We start from the raw sequence: 16,809 nt of genomic DNA on the forward strand, positions 1-16,809 counted from the left end.
TTGTTTTTTGTATAGATAATTGTGTTAAATTACAATTATATTACAAACATATTATAGCATCATGTTGGACATGCATATTTTCTCAAAAGTGCTGTCTGCACTACTAGAGTTGAGGTTCCACGTCGTCTATTGCCAATATATTTTTTAAAGGTACTGCACGTTGCGTTTTATTATATAATATATTATTTTGTAAAGATAATTTAATCCGCGCTTTGAGTTATTTGACAGTTTCCAGGTGAATTAGGTCGTGGGGAACAGCAGATGAGTTTCAGAAGTCGTGGTCAAAAGACAGCAAGAGAGGGGTGGGTGCAGTACAACATGTTTCCCGCAGAGGGCGCCAATGCTATATAGTTGAGTATTCTATGACTGTTTCGGTCCTCTCATAGTTTGTGATATTCGATGTTCAATAGTGTTAAAATAGGAGAGTGTATCATGAAAGCTGCCAAGGAAATAGTCAATAAAAATAAAAGTAAATAAAAAAAGTCAAACTGCTTTTCTGTCCAATAAATGAATCAACTGGAATGCAAGTCTTTGTTTTTTTATGAGCAAATTTGGTTGACTGATTTGAAAATTTTCATGCTTGGTGGTTGCTGGCACTTAGCTTTTCAAAATCAGTCAGTCTTCAGTCTTGAGGTTAGCGTTTTTGACTCTTACTCTCCATTTCACATGACTCCTGTCACTTTGAATCCATTCCTAGGACAAATAATTCAATAGTGACAGCCCTATTTCTTATCATTACTTTATGGCCTCCCTGCACTAAGTGACAAAAATAAAAATATCCTGTGAGCTTTGAGTTTCAGTGGAAAAAGACAACTAATTGACAACTGGGGTATCCCTTTAATATTTGACAGGCCATAATGACACAACATGTAGTATATGGTCAATAAGTGTAATGTTTGGCGCAATTTTGGAAACTTTGTATTGTTTGTACTGGCATCCCACTCACGATTATACATATGCATTAATATGTTATCGACACCATGGTTATCAAATTAGGCTCTTAGTTTAGCATTGCTATAGTGTGTTATTAGTTCAACTATCTCTGACAACATAAACATCGGATGCAACATTATGCGAACATCCACACAACGCCCAAAAAGCCATCGTCTTTCAGCAGTTTGAACACATTTACACAAACAGGCACACGTACGCACACATTGTCGAATCGAGAGAACACTCTAAAAGTGTGTTGTGTTGCGTTTTTCCCATCAGTCAGACAACCGAGCGTTCCAGACAATGCGGTGGAATACAAAAAGAACAATTTGATTACATTTCGGAACGTTTTTAAAGACTCTTAAAGACTCTTAAAGGAGACGGCGGTAACCATTTTGTTTACTGTACACGTTAAATACAATAAAAAATAGTGACGCAAGGTTCCGTCTTTACCCTATCAGGCAAAGGAAATGAAATACAGAGGCCTGAAAAGGTCATAGCAGTTTAGCTTCTTTTCCTTGAAAAATGGTCATTTAATTTATGACCCTTTTGATCTTGCGTGGGAGGAAACCCTCGAGTGACATTAAACATGTCACAAAATAAAACAAAAGACAGTTTCCCCTTTCCCTCATGCTTTGACTGGCAGCAGACGCAGTGACAATGACGCAAACAAAATGGTAGAGACCAGGTGTGTAACGCTATTTTTTTTTACGGAGTGTGATAACACAAGATTCTTATTTTATCATTATTTACTCAAATTTCTCGACAATTTCTTCTACATAAAAACATTTTTCATGTTATCTCATAAGACTTTGTTTTTATTTGATGAAAAAAAAAAAGCTTTATAATCTTACACGTCAAAAAATCAGACTAAAACTGCAACTGCGTCTCGCGTGGCCGAGGCATCAGGGAAGGATCGCGATTCATTTGGCTTTGATTTCTGCGTAACTGCTGCTGCTGTCGTCCCCCCTCCCCGGCGCTCCCTCCCTGGACCCACCCAGCTCCAAAGCGGCGTAGTTTAGCTCTCGCCTCTCAAAGCTTGCCAAAGAGCTTGCAGGTTGGAAATCCCCGTCTTCTCCCTGTGGCGCCCAAAAAAAAAAAAACGTTTTTTTTTACTTTTTTTGGTTGGAGTGGGCATTTGACGTTTTGCTTGCAAAATGGCAATTTGAACATTTTGGATCCATTTTTATAGACTGATGAACTTTATTCTATAATAACATGAAAATAAAATTGGATTATTCCAATAAAAGAGAGAAAAAATTATTACATTTTAAAGATACATTTATGAGAAAAAAATGCATAAATTCCCAAGAACAAATCTGTATGTTTTGTATCTTTAATCTGTACAATTCTAAGCACCATTTTGTGTGTATATTCACCAGAAGACTACCAAATGACTACTGGGTATTGCATGCAACATCAAGAAGTTAATACATAGTTATTGGTGGGACAAGGAGACTTGAGACATGTTAGGCGGGCAAGGATGGAAGTTAGCCATGAGCCAGCAGCCATGCAGACGACACTTTGGCGTCGAAAATCAACCCAAGACGGCGTACAGAGTACAAAAGCGGCTATGCCAGGATGTGCGGATCGCTGTGACTAGGGAACCTTACCGTGCTCTCCTCTAGAATGGAGTTAAACTTTGAGCCCAACAGCTCTGTCTTAAGCTGTGCAGGAGTTAAGGGAGAGAAAAGACAGACAGACAGACAGAAGAAGAAGGGGGAGAATAAAACGCAGAGAAGCGATGAAAGCAAGAGAAAAACAGTGCCTTTCCAAAAGGTTCATGGTTGGGGTGAGAGCTCTCGCCACGTGGAAAGCGGGCCGGGGGCGACAATGACGACGACAACTAGTTTGACTTAACATCTTACTTCGCGTCATCGTGAGAGTCATCATCATGTCTCACCACTTTCTTCCTCAGATTTTGTTTGTCCTTCTTGACTGCGCTGTAGTACAAAGCGGGGTTCTCCAGGACCACGTCCTGCCTAGGGAGGCCATTCTCCCTGGGATGGAGGGGAAGGGAGGGGCGGAGTCACATTATCAGACTCGGACCTCGACGCTAAAATGCAAAGCCTGGGCATCCATTTTAAAAGGACAAGTGCCGTCGGGTTACGCTGGCTGGGTGATGTGGTTATGCCGTTAGTCGCGGAGGGGAAATTGTCAATGGTGATTTTTTTTTTTAATTTGAGGCAGGGTCCGAATAAAGCAATTTAGTTTTTTTTTTTTTTTAGAAAAGGTTGCGTGAAGGATACAAAAGCTGTGTAAGAGCAGGGAATCATGCCTGCAGAATAGGAAAGGGGTGTAACGATATGCCAAAAAAAACACGAGTGTACTGAGAAATTTGAAGGCCTTTACCGTGACCCCTCAACCAGGAAGCAGACATCCAAGGATTTGATACTCACATCCCCGCCAATCACTCTTTCACACAAGTGGCGTCAGTGCGTTTTAGAATGGATGACGAGGCTTAAGTGTTTCCTTGGATTTCCTTTTTTTTTTTTTTTTACATCTCTTGTGGTTTATCCCCCGGTACTCACTTCTTATTGTTTTGGCCCACGTATCTCACCGCCGCGATGATGAAGGCGATGACCGCCACGCCGCCGATTGTGCCCACAATAACGGCCATGAGGTACTTCTCTGGAAAGCCAGACAGAATTACCACGATATTCCCCCATTGAAAGAAAGTGAAAGTGTACGACTCACTCTCTTGCTGTAGCTCCAGGAGAACGCTTTCTCTGCCGTACATGTTGGAGATGCTGCAGTGGACGTTGACGGCGGGGCCGCCGTTGCTGGCCCGCTCGCCCTTCTCTCGCAGTTTGATCATGCCCGTGGACGTCTGGCCGTCCGTGTGCGTGTAGAAGTTGTAGCGGCCCTCCGTCTCGTTGATGGTGATGTTCAAGTCGGGCAGGTAAAACTCGATGGTGGGCTCGGGGTTCCCCGAAGCCATGCAGACGCATTGCACGCCCTCCCGCACTACTGTGCATTTGGACTCGTCCAGAAGGATTGGAGCATCTGGCAGGGCGTGGAAATACCCAGTTAGTTCCCCAGAAAACATCAGAGGAAAACCAACCATTTTTCTACTCACACTCCACAGTGATGTTCAGGGAGCTGCTGGCACGGCCGTGCTCGTTCTCAGCCAGGCAGCGGTATTGGCCGTCACCCTGCGGTGTGATGTCCTCAAGCTCCAGCACGGACAACTCATCAGCGGTGATGGTGCCCACCAGTTCGCCGTCCTTTAGCCAGGTGAGGGTAGGCGGCGGGCTTCCCTGAGTGCTGCAGTGCAGCGTCAGCGAGAAGCCCTCCTGCACAGTCAAGGAGTCGTTGACGATAGGTTCGCGGGGAGGGTCTGGAAACAGAAAGATGGCGGCAGGTCAGATTGACCTTGGAAAATGTCAACAAATCAGGCCTCTGTTCTTGCTGAGAAACTGAACAGGAGGCAACCCAACTCACACTTGACGGCTAAGTAGAGTGACGTATTCATGGCGCCGTAGCCGTTGTCGCCAATGCAGGTGTAGACGCCCTCCTCTGCCGGCGTCACGTCATCTAATGTGAGCGACAGGTTGGACGCAGTGTCCCACAGCAGTTCCTGGTCTCCAAACTTCCAGGAAATCCTGGCAGGCGGGTTACTGTCCACTTCACAGTGTAGGGTCACCGAGCTGCCTTCCATCACCTCCGAGGAGACGTTCACCCACACTGAACGCGGAGCGTCTGGTCGGAAGCAAAGACAATGTTGCCCTTTATCAGACATTGAGATTATAGTACATACTCATTTTTGAAATGACCTCAAATGTTTTGTCTATGGACGGTCACTTGATTGATGAGTGCCGCAAAACAGGAATTTTCTTCTCTTTTTGCTGTCTCAAGTGCAAAACACTAGAGTATGTCCTTGAACCAAATTCCTACTGGGAACTTTGGCGCCATCTGGTGGCATTTTAAAGCATTACAGAAAGAGGTGTTTCTCAGGAAACATTGCGCCTGCCACAAAGAGAACTATTTTTGGCTTAAATTAATCTGAAGAGCACCTCATTAAATGATCTTTCCATGTTGATGCTATAGATTGCCCCCCAAAAATGTTCATGAGTGCAATCCACAATTGATAAGCGCAATTGCAGGGACATGCGTTGGCAGTTTCATACTTACATTTGATGTCCAGAGAGACCAGCCTTTCATAGACCAGCGTGGTGTTGGGGTAGTACACCCTGCAGCCCAGCAGCTGGCCATTGTGCACCGGCCTGGGGGTGAACACCAATGTGCTGGATTGCACGGCGGTGTTGCCCTCCTCGATGTAGTCGGAGCTGAATTCGGGGTCGGGCAGGTAATCCGTGTACATCCACTGGATCTCGGGGTTCATGTCGGGGCAGTTGTCCGGGGCGTAGCAAGTCAGCGTCAAGCTCTCGTCGCTCACGATCTCATCCGGAACGTCGATGTTGGGTTGTTCTAATGGAAGAGCAGCGTTACGCTTTGACTTGTGGTGATACATTCATCTCTATCCTTAATCATCAATTTATTATGTGCGTCTTACCCAGAACTTTAAGATCGGCAAAATCCGGGAAGGTGTACACGTTGGCCCCGCCGAGATCAGCGCGAAAGTAGTATCTCCCCGAGTGCTCCGGTCCGACATTGTTGATGAGCAGCGTGCAATTCTTCTGCTGAAGGTCACCCAGCATCCTGGTGCGACCCTTGTAGCTCTCGTGCACCACGTCCGTGCGGGTCTTGAACACCACCGGCGGGAAGAGCTGCGGGTAGGGCTGGCCGTAGTACCAGATGCCGTGGACGCCGCGGTACGGCCTGACGCCCGACGGGTACATGAAGGTGCACTGGATGACCACGCAGGTGTTGCTCATAGCCGAGATGTCCCGCGGCACCCAAACGTTCCACTGGGAGCTGACATCTGAAATATATATACTATGTGATTCCCGATCTCACTGCTGCCCTCAAGCGGCAATTAATGGAACTGCCATTTGATGATAAATGCTAAGCGGAAGCTCACATTCTGGGGCTAAAGGTCAACATTAACAGCTATTCAGTGCCAGAAACCGACGACGTGAGTCTGACTCGTCAGGTCACGTGACCCCTGAACACAAGAAAGCTATATTCTTGACCGTTTTGACTTTCAAAGCATTTCTTACCATTGATGATTAGCAGTAGCGATAAGAACAGCGTCAAGCACCACATGGCGTCCACTCCACACCTCTGGAACACACAAATAGTTAGTTTTAACACGTGCATCATCACCATGTGAGAAAAAAAGACATTGCAAATGTCACCGGCGTGAGTCACTTCCACCAGCTCACACTCAAGTTTCTGAAGCTTTGGTGATATCTTGCCATACCTTGGGAATTGTGATGATTCAAAGCAAAGAGCTGTTTCACAGGAAAAGGGGATCCACTGGTGGGTGTTTGCTCACACCCAGATGGCTTGACAACCTTCTTCTCTACAAAAATAGAGGTAATATGTTCGAATCACAGAGAATTCAATAGACAACGGCGATGGAGAGGTCTTTTCCCGTCACTTAAGGATTTAACATGAATCCCATTTTAACTGATAGAGCTTCGCGCACAACATGACATCATAGTGGCCATTGAGTGTGTAATGGCAAAGAAGGAAAAACGCTAGCATCAGTGAAGTCACTCGTCATCATGGCGTAAACTCGGTCAATGAAAGCCTCGTACTGTCGACGCATCACATCAGCTTTGTGTGGATTACTGACACCGTCTGTGCTCTGCGGACCGTCAAGCGGTGGGTGACGCGCAGCTACAGCCTTACAACATTTCTGCGGGAAATATAGTCCCGTATTGTCAAAAGTGAGTCGGATTTACGCGTGGCAGCCGCTGTGTCCAGATGGCAGGCCTGAGAGTGGAGTTTGCCATGTTGAGCTTGGATCAACAAAGCCCGGGCTATATTAGCTGTTGCTAAAAACACAATGAGGTTGACAATTGTTTTCTCTTTCCCTGCGAGCGAGTGAGAACAGGCATCAAGACACACTTTGAAAAGTGTTTTATCACATTTCAATGTGTTTCATTGATTGTGTGCGGAAGGGGTAAAATGGATCAAACCCGCCCCCCTGAGATATCCGGACCCACACAATCCCGAAACTGCGTCAAGCTACGCCATCTGCACCGGGACAAAAGGCAGAGAGCCGGTCGAGTGATTCGAGGCCGAAAGGCGGTGAGCCCCCCCCCCCGCCCCCTGCCCCCATCGTCAGCCTTCACAATGGCCTCATTGAGCGACGAACGGACAAACGAGAACATACGCTTTCCTCGTACAAACCACTTGCCTCATACCAGCCTCAGCGCCAGGCTCCTGCTCCTTCTCTCACCGGCCTCTTGTCCTCGTCCACGCTTGACCACTCTGAGATGTTGCAATTCTAGAGGGCAGAGGAACTGCCAGAGAGAAAGCCGTTAGAACATTATGTGATGGACGTGATGTCATTAAGCGTGTTCTAAAATGATTTTGCATTTGACTGAGTCACTTTAAGGCAACATATGAAGTGTGGGCAGAATGCAGAGCTTGTTTATTTCTACGGTATGTTGAGGAACGTTTGGAAGAGTGGCGGAGTCAGATCTTCTGCTTAGTTTGCAGATGGGTGGGCTAACTTCAAGTTGCAGATAAATACTGGTCCAAATCAAGGCTTAGTTGAGCGAGCGGCTCGTAAATCAAACATATAAGGTCGAGTAAACTACCGAGGACGACGGGAATGCTGAGTGCCGGGAGTATTAGCATGCGGCATGCCGCTTTCCGCCTACGCTACACGCGTGTTAGCGTAAGACGCGCTAGCACGCTTGTGGGTTGCGCAGCTATGTGACCTTCCTCTTCATTCTGCCCCTGTGGCTTTTATAGCCGCCATTGTCCTGACAATGAAGCCAGTGCCAAGTGGGACATTACCACACCATCTCGCAATCTCAAAGTCGACATGAAAAGATAAAAATCCAAGTTGGATAGCGAACATTGACTACATCAGGCTTTTTATGGCTCTGATAGTACAGCTGGAAAATTGCTGGATGATTGGTGAATTGGTGGATGATAAAATCTACTTCAACGTATGCCAAGAAGAACATTTTCATTGTGACTACCTCCCATCCGTGGACTTAAAAGGGACTTTGCGGAGGGTGCAAGAGAATGAAGACCTTGTGGGCACAAACACTGGACTGCCATTGTGCACCACGGCATAACTGGAGGAATTTTTTAAGTATTTTTTCTTCTCCGCAACAGGCCCGCTCACAGCGTGCAGTTTGCTGCCGGGCCGTGACGCAAGCTAAGAGCCGCTCGCACCCCCACCCAGACTAAAAAATACACCAGGAGCAGCAGATGGTCTTCAAGCATGATAACTCTCGCCCCCCCCCCCCCCACACACACACACAAATGCTGAGCGGTGCCAGTCTCCAATCACTCGAGGTGCTACAGTGAAAGCTGCTAGCCCGGTATGTAGATAAGACAAGGCGAGTCATTTTACTTTGCCGTGGTTATATTTGGGAAATCCATGGTGAATGAGTCAAAATGTCAGTTTTGTATTGTTGGCGAGGACAAAACACTGTTTTGTCTATCTTTAGACGACAGAAGGTGTGTCATCTTATATGGGAATACCGCCACGTCGTAGGAAATGTCATAGATGGGCTGACAAAACGAGCAATGCTATCCAGGTATTCGTAAGGAGTGCTACTTGGAAAATAATTTTTTTTCAAGTGGCGCTTGGTGCAAAAGCTTTGAGAAGCACCGACAGACTGACGAGATGGTGATTTTGAGCACAGCCCCGGTGTGTTTTCGTAAAGCGTGGCCATACAGAGCATCTGAGCCGTATTTGGCAGAAAAGCGCATAACAAGAATGGAGTTGCCAATGGGCAGATGGCGATCCGCGGGCCTCGGCGGCCGTTTGGGAACGTTGCCTTCCGCTCGGAACCAAAGGGGGGTATCCGCTTCGACACACGTGAGTAAATACAAACAAAAAATGGCGCCAAGCAAGCAGACGCCTCAGGAACGGAATGGGAAGAATTTCTAACAGGAGCCACTTCTGAAGCAATTCTGACTTTAACTTCAAAAAGGTCCAACTGGATTTCTGCATCTATACTGCATATCATGCAGACCAGACCAGCATAAATCATTGTTGACCCGGTATCTGTTTCAAATTCAAACAAATGCATGCAAAATGGTAAAAAATGTTTTGGTTTGTTGACGGATAAATGATAAACACAGTCAAAGAGTTCAAGCCTAGCAGGACAGAGGCGAAATGGCACAGAGCAGACATGGAATGCAGTCTACAAGGTCTTCTGCCTAGCATCACCGTCATCACACTGACACCAAACAAAGTCTAAAGGTGACTCGGAACACAGACAGAAAGGGTCGACAGATACCTGTGCACTGTAGGCGAGTTCTTTCCCTGTCACGCTGTTACGCAAAGAAGCCTGGCGCCACTCTCTGTACCAAGCCCCGGGGCGGCCCGGCCCGGCGCGGCCCCCCGACGCTATCCGCACGCCCACCACCGTGACTCCCGCATCAGCCCCCCCCTTCCCCCTAACTGTATGACAATCGCTCCTTCAGTGCGGCGGCATTGTTCGCCCCGTGCCTCGGACATTGGCCACAAAGGGACGCACTGTATAGTGTGTTAATGCCACGCTACGTGGCGCCGTCTTGTTAATACCGCCACCAAGGCACTTCATTGTTTGTTTAGTGACATGATTGATTTCCTAATGGAAAAAGCAAAGAGAACATTTGAATGGAGTTAACTTTTTTATTTTAAAAGATGAAATTGAAATATAATTGAACAGAAGAAAAATGATGCAGGTTCGAAGGGTACCTGCGTCAAACACAGATTATTACTGAGCTTCGTGATTTATTTTATTAGCCACGTTTTAGTTTGCATTGATAAAGCCCGATCAATCTAGCATTATGTTAGCCTAAATAGCTTGCTAAAAATGTTTTTCTTTTCTCCTTTTATGTCTGTATAGATTTTCAGTCACGGTTATCCGCAAAGGTTTAGCAACGAGGCCTTCTCGTTTGCGGGATTTCTTGTGTTTTGTTTGTATTGTTTTTGGCAAACAAACAATTAATTAGGCAACTATGCTATTATTATGCTGCAATTTCCAGAAAGAATCTTAAGTGGGCAATTACGCCAAAATTGTCTAGCAAATATCCTGAGCGATTCTCGTCCTTCCAGATCTGCTCAATTTCAAATCTGCTAAACATTTCCGATAGCAAACTCCTATTAGATCTGCTCCGTAGGACAAACAATTTCCAATGTTTACTTTGGCATCGTGATTGACTTTATAATGCAAGACTGCCGATTTTGTGACTTAACATTGATCCGGTTTCGCAATAGAATGTTTTTTTGCAGTAAGGTCAATTTGAAATGAATTGACCTTCAAACCAGTCATTCCCAAGGGGGCGCTAGGAACTCCAAAAGTGTACTTAACACACTATAGCAGCCTTTGTTCTTTCTGGGACTCAAGCCTGCCTGACACGGACGGCACAACACCGGAAAGTGGACGCAGAGAACACCAGCCAAACAATTCCCTTTTTCTCTTTCTGCCTGTCACCTCTTGACCACCCTTAGTTAGCGCTTTAACGTGTAGCCTTAGCATGAAACCTTAGATTATGACACGTACTCTGTCATATTTCAATTTTTAAAAGTACGTTTGGCGACAAATTCCCTTGCAGCCTTGTTGTGAGAGCACGATGGGGCTTACTGGACAGAACTACACACCAAGAAAGGAGCCATTGTGCCTCTGGACACTTGTGCAGACGAGAGCTATGTATGGATGGATGCCAGTTGACAGGAGAAAAATGTTGGAAGAAAACAAGAAGAATGTCCCATTCAAATGAAAAAGTTTGCCCTTTTAAGTGTGGAAGAGTGCATGTTTTGCACAAGTGCAGTGGTGGTCAACCTAGGGAGTGAGGGCCATTATGTAAGCGCTTTCAATAAGTATATCGATTTAAAAAAAAAAAAGAATTACATTGATTTGCCTGATCAACTCTCGCCAATATGTGCGTATAAGATTTAAAAAATTTTGCAGTAATCAGTGTATAATAAATTTCTGCTCTCCTTTTAGCACTTTGTGTCATTGTCGAGTCAATATTTTCAAGAGGCTATGTTACAAATATATATTTATAAAAAATAAAATGTAGGGGGGAAATACAGTATTTATTGTTTAAAGCATTGTTATAGAAACTACATCAGTGAAATTAAACATTTATATGAAACAGTAAGTTATTGCAGCCTACAAACATGCCAAAAAGAAAATAAGGAGGCTTTCGACAGCTGATTGTATATATTGGAATAAATGAGAGCTCTTACCTCATTAGCCAGAAGGGATGGATTGATGGGTGTGAGGCAGCGTCCTCCTCCTCTTCGTCTTCATCTCTCTCGCTCAGAGTGATGTCATCTAGTCCGCCCAGTTTCAAACGCCCTACTAGCAGTTTTAAACTCAAAATGCTTCATTTTGCTTCACAGGCAACAGAAGGATGACAATCTAGTGTACATATATGTCATGTAGATGAAGCTCATGCCAAACAATTTTTCCTAATTGGAAATTTTGAATGTAGAAATAACCTTTAAATGTACATGCAAGGCTTTAGGTAACATCTTAACTGTTGCCGAAGTTGAATATAAGTTACTGCTCTACAGGGCAGGGCAGCCTGAGGGGTGAAAAGCAAGTAAAATATGGATGTAAAACTTGAAAAAAATACAAATAAAATGGAAACGCATATTATATTTACACAATGTATATATATATATATATATACATATTTTTAATTTGATTTGTTGGGAATATTCTAAAAGCAAAAGTCTGTTGGCATGCACGGTAGTGGCGGCCTCTAGTGGTTGAAAATGTCACTTTCCATAAATGGCCAAGCCAGACACGGCGTTACTTGTAAAATACATTTTTCATCGTGTGTCGAGCATTTTCATGGTCAGCGGTACAACGCAATTCTAGAAATTGCTAAATGTTTTATAGAAAGTAGCAAAGTACATAATAAAAAAGTGTTTCCAAAAAGTACATTTTAAAATCCCTCTAGGGCTATATAACAACTAAATAAAACTGAGTAAAACTAAATCTACACTTTTATACAGTTGAAGGCACTTGTGGCAGCCACAATGTTTCATTCATAAAATTACAAACAAGCAACACGCATCCCTCACACACATACTACATAGATTTCAATTCTATTTGCAACAAAGGTTGGTAAGTGAAGTGGTTTTAAAAAAAAAAAAAAAAATTCAGCACAGTAAAAATAAAATGAAAACTGTACAATTGAAAAATGTTTTACTTGTTTCTTGGGGAAGCGGTGCTTTCTGTTTTGCTCCCCTCACACCACGAGGCTCTCCCGGCTCACAGCTCCATTCTGTGGAAAAACAGAATAATAATGGAGGTGGGTGGGGGTGTTAACTCCAAGGGTTTTGGGTTAATCCTGGCTGACTCTTTCCAGAGGGCGCTACCGAGTAGATTTTGTTAGGGTTGAGTCGACTGTATTTCTTCAAGAGTGTCAGATGTTGAATCCAACCAGAGTTGGCCCTTACCGTGCGCAGGTTGCTTTTCTTAGACGATGCCATGCTCTCGTCGTCGCTGTAGGGCGGCGGTAAAGCGCCGGGTCCCGACGGCGGGTTCCGAGGCAGGGGCGGGGGCCCCCGGGTGGGCGGCGCCCGACCTCCATCCGAACGCGTCTCGTCGCTTCCCAGTCGGTCTCGGCTGCGAGCCCTCTGCTGCTCCCCCAGCCTCTTCCTCTCCATGGCTTCTCTCAGGATGCTGTCGTCGTAGTCGTCCCTCCTGTCCCGGCCGCCGCCCGGTCGCCGGTCCCTCTCCAGATCCATCAGGTCGTCGCGACTGCGGCTGCGCCTCCCCGGAAGGGCGCCGTAGCCTCCTCCGCCTGCTCCTCTTCGATAGTCATCTGGGGAGTAGTCGCGGCGTCTGCGCTCGTCTCTGTCGTAGCCAGCTCGGCCGCTGTTGCTCCAGTCGTCGTCAGACCTGAAAAGTGGTTACTTTCAAAATCAATTGGAATGATCCATCAAGTCAAGTGAGGAGAAAATGATTCAAATCAGACTAACCACACACTGCCCACGCTTGAAGAGCAGCAACTCACCCTCTCCTGCCTCGGGGCTCGTCCGGGCGTCGGTGCGGCGGGTAGTCGTCACGGCCGTAGCGGCGCCCGATGTCGTCCAAGTTGTCCATGGAGCGGGCCCGGGCCCGCTCGTTCATGTAGCCACGGCGCGGCGGGTCGTCCGGGCGGCGGCGCACGTGTTGCGAAACGCTGCTGATGGTGCTCATGCCCTCGTCATCATCATACACGGTGGACAGCGCCGGCGGCTGCGCGCGACCGCCGCGGGATCGCGGGTCGGCGTTGTCGTGCAGCGAAGTCACCTCGCTCACGTTGTCCACTGAGAACAGGCAAGGAGACGTCGGTTTGGAAGCCACGCTCACCAGGTGACAAGACTAAGTTCACATCATCTAGCAGGCCAAGAAGGACACGACCGAGTGACTCACAGCGGTTGTAGTTGGCGGGTCTGGATGGGTCCAGGTTGGCGAGCTCTCTCTCCATGTAGTAAATGGCGCGTGTGGCGTTGCCGTCAGGGTCCACCTGGATGCGATAGCCACTCCGAGCTGGAGGTGACATTGGTTGAGGAAATGAAACGTATTCGCCGGTACTTCCATAAATACAGTGACTACAACAATACAGAGTAGTTTTTGGTTTTTGGTTCACACAATCTTTCTGTTGACTTACTATGGTCGCCACCGGCGCCGCCATCTTGGTCATGCAGCAGAGGCACCTGGGAGCCTTGACCCACTCCAGACAAACAATGACATTCCAATTCATTTAAACACACTAACAGGTAATCACTTTCCCTGTAATTATTTTTTTTTCCCCCTTACCAGAGCTTGCGCCGTCGTACTCGCGTCCGTACCCGTTCTGTGGGGGCGGGACCCCGACACCGTTGGGCAGAGGAAGCAGCGGCATGGCGGGCTGGTGGATGGGTGGCCCGCTGTAGGCCGGCTGGGCGTACATGCTCGGCGCGTAGACGGTGGCGTACTGGTTGGCCATGCCTTTCTTCACCGCCTTCCCCGCCTCGTACACTGCGGAAGCAGAGATGCCATGTTCATGTTTGTGAATCGTCCCAACTATCGGTGTCGGAGTAAATCACAAAAAGTGGATTTCTGGCGAGTACTCACGTGCCCGCGGACAGCAACATCGGTCGGGGCAGCAGGGGCAGCTGACGTAGCAGCAGCACGTGTGGGGGCAGCACTGACACCAGCAGATGCCGATCAGCAGCAGGAGCAGCAGGAAGGCCAACACTACGACCACCACCAGCAGCCAATCTGCACATAAAAGAAAAAAAAACACACAAAAACTTAAATACATTAGAAACACATACAGTAAATAGCAACCATTACGATCATTTATTTCAAGTCAAACTGCAGTTTACAAGAAAATGAAAAGAAATCTTATGGCCAAACGGCAAGAATGGATGGTGGCGTCGCTCCCTGCAACGCCAAATGGACAAATGAAGTCACATTTAACATCATTTAAAAGATACAATAACGTTCAAGAGACTCCTCACTTGAACTGAAAAAGTTACATTGTGTGTGCTGATGTTTAGGTTCGAAAATGGTTCAAACGTGCCCCGCATGTCAATTTCACAGCTGATATTTGAGAAATTAAGTTACAGTATATCAAATAGACAAAAGCTACCACATGCTACTTTGTTGTGCTTGGCAAAGGTAATCATCCAACTTTTTTTTTTTTTTTTTTAAGGCTCAATGATTACTCGGCTAATTTTCAAATGTCTGCTTTCCTATCTGAGAGAAACAACACCTCTCCTGACAAACTGGCTGAGCCGGCTCGTGCGAGGTACGACACAACCGCAGCGCTGCCAACGTAAACAAACTAAAAAGGAAAAAGCGGGAAAAGAAGGTATTTTAGGTCAGGGAATTTATTTTTTCACTTTGATAAAACTTTCTTGACTGGTTTCACTTTTTCTTTCCAAGCGGACTCAAACGGTTGGCGCCACGTTGTGTACTTCTGATCGACTATGTCACTAGGGCTCAAAGCAGTCACACTGAGGGCTTTTGTACTACCTTCCATAACCAGTAAGTCAATGCCAGGCAGCAGGTCAGTAGCATTTGACTTTCTCTCTGCGAAAGAAAGATAAAGCCACAATTACTGGATCGTGTGCGCTCTCAGAACGACCGCACCTGCCCGCGAGGCCTTTTAGCCATTGAACCCGACGACACCACATGGACAAATCCGACGGTATTCAAACTACTTTATGCCAAAGCTGTTTGACGAGGGTCTCGCTGAACCTGACTCATTTGATGGTCTCGATACTTTTTATTCATTTAGTGTATTTGTGGTTGAAAGGAAAGCAGGAGAAAAAGAAAGCCGGTAGAAAGAAGAAGTTGATTGGAATTTACCCAAGACAATGAGCTCAGTGTAGTCCTCTCCGTTGCCTGAGAGATCCTGCGAGGAAATGACAGAGCACACGTAGACACCGCTATCGCCCCACGCCGTCTGCGCAATGTTCAGGTCAGCATCTGGCGGGTAGGAAAAAAAGAAATAAAAAAAATAGGACCACGATGGGATTAAAGCAACAATTGATCACTCAATAGCAGACAAGAAAGGTTGCTTCTAGTTTTAATATGATCAGAAACATGCAAATGCACTTATGTACTATTGATGATGCTGATCTTGCGTCCTTGGTACTCGCTGCCCAGCGTGACCGAGTTGCCCTGCTTGGAGGCCACGATGCGCACCGTGCGCTGGCTGTCGGCGCACTCGATGTTGGGGTCGTAGTTGGGGTTGTTCTGCGACAGGATGTTGTCAGCGCTGCTGGGGTTGAGCGCCGCCTGCACTGGGTCGCGGCAGTACGACTTGTAGCGCCACGTGACCACCGGCGGTTGTGTGGCACTGGTCTGGAAGTTGCATGTGAGCGTTACGGGCTGGAACAAGATGACCACGTAGCGCTTTGTCGGGCTGCTGACCGAAACAGCCATGGCTGACTCTGAAATGGCACGGGATAAAAATCTTTTGAATAATTCATACACGTGCTCTTGCACAAAAACTTTTGACGTGAAGTATTTATATGCTTTTTGTTGTTCTTTCACATTTCTCTCTTCTCTTAATAAATGATATAGTAAACACAAAATATGAAACACTAGCCCCCCCCAAGAAACGATGCGATGTCATCCCTTCATACTCTGAGCAACAATCAAAACACTTCATGGTGACAAATTGGATGCTCATTGATCCTACTTTAACTTCTTATCAAAGGGTTTCATAATTTCATTTTTAAAGAGACGTGCTGAAAGTAATGTATTTCAAAATGGAGCTGGATGCAGTATCAAAAATATTTTAGAATCCAACACCACAACAAGCAGGTAAAACAATGAGTTGCTTTATTGCCTGGTTAATGGGGAAAACATATTTTAATTAATTCTAAGATCATGTCCCCCGACTGCCATTTTGTACACCCATGAGTGTCCAACTGAATTTTGAACCACAAAAAAAAATTAGTTTTACTCGTTTACCAACCGCTCGTGGACTAGCCCCAAAAATGCCCAAACATTCATTAAATTGCAGTTGATGAATAGAATTTGGACAAAAATTGGAGTGAAAGAAAATGTCCCCGATGTCTGAGGCGGAAGCGGGCCCACCCAGTCGAGGCCAAAATTCTTTCTTACCTGTCGCTAGAGCTGCGGCGATAAACAACGCCCAAAATGTCTTCATTCTGTCGTCCTCCGAGATTCACTCGTTGAATTTCTTCTATCTTATTCACAACTATGAGCGAAAAACAACTTTACATCGTGCTCTAACCGTAAATTCTCCCAATCAGTCAGGTAGCGTCAACTCCATTTTGTGACGTCTCCAGTTTCGCCAAGGAGGGAAGGAAAGTACCTG

The 16,809-nt window shown here is 46.1% G+C and overlaps 2 protein-coding genes across 9 annotated transcripts; both read right to left on the minus strand.

Moving 5' to 3' along the window:
• Positions 1-817: 817 nt before the first annotated feature.
• Positions 818-11,483, minus strand: mag (myelin associated glycoprotein). 7 transcript variants are annotated; one of them, XM_088386526.1, is made up of 13 exons: positions 11,216-11,483; positions 7,212-7,310; positions 6,260-6,361; positions 6,057-6,120; positions 5,450-5,818; positions 5,068-5,364; positions 4,378-4,635; positions 4,013-4,273; positions 3,631-3,939; positions 3,465-3,564; positions 2,837-2,933; positions 2,547-2,600; positions 818-2,012 (listed from the first exon to the last, which is right to left on the minus strand). In XM_088386526.1, exons 4-13 carry the CDS (start codon positions 6,100-6,102, stop codon positions 1,857-1,859), a joined length of 1,947 nt encoding a protein of 648 aa, XP_088242652.1. In that variant the 5' UTR covers positions 6,103-6,120; positions 6,260-6,361; positions 7,212-7,310; positions 11,216-11,483; the 3' UTR covers positions 818-1,856. The 7 variants fall into 7 exon arrangements, with proteins under 7 accessions (XP_088242652.1, XP_088242650.1, XP_088242651.1 ...); XM_088386524.1 differs by having other exon boundaries at positions 7,205-7,310; XM_088386525.1 differs by lacking the exon at positions 11,216-11,483 and adding an exon at positions 9,276-9,350 and having other exon boundaries at positions 7,205-7,310.
• A 144-nt stretch (positions 11,484-11,627) lies between these two features.
• On the minus strand, positions 11,628-16,808 carry lsr (lipolysis stimulated lipoprotein receptor). Of its 2 annotated transcripts, XM_088386531.1 has the most exons (11): positions 16,593-16,808; positions 15,584-15,913; positions 15,327-15,446; positions 14,991-15,047; positions 14,085-14,231; positions 13,788-13,988; positions 13,639-13,701; positions 13,401-13,517; positions 13,000-13,294; positions 12,440-12,884; positions 11,628-12,264 (listed from the first exon to the last, which is right to left on the minus strand). In XM_088386531.1, exons 1-11 carry the CDS (start codon positions 16,636-16,638, stop codon positions 12,229-12,231), a joined length of 1,857 nt encoding a protein of 618 aa, XP_088242657.1. In that variant the 5' UTR covers positions 16,639-16,808; the 3' UTR covers positions 11,628-12,228. The 2 variants fall into 2 exon arrangements, with proteins under 2 accessions (XP_088242657.1, XP_088242658.1); XM_088386532.1 differs by lacking the exon at positions 14,991-15,047.
• Position 16,809: the final 1 nt, after the last annotated feature.

This window comes from Syngnathus floridae, chromosome 10 (assembly GCF_059516105.1).
Source record: "Syngnathus floridae isolate MCC-2025c chromosome 10, RoL_Sflo_1.0, whole genome shotgun sequence".
NCBI classification, from domain to species: domain Eukaryota; kingdom Metazoa; phylum Chordata; class Actinopteri; order Syngnathiformes; family Syngnathidae; genus Syngnathus; species Syngnathus floridae.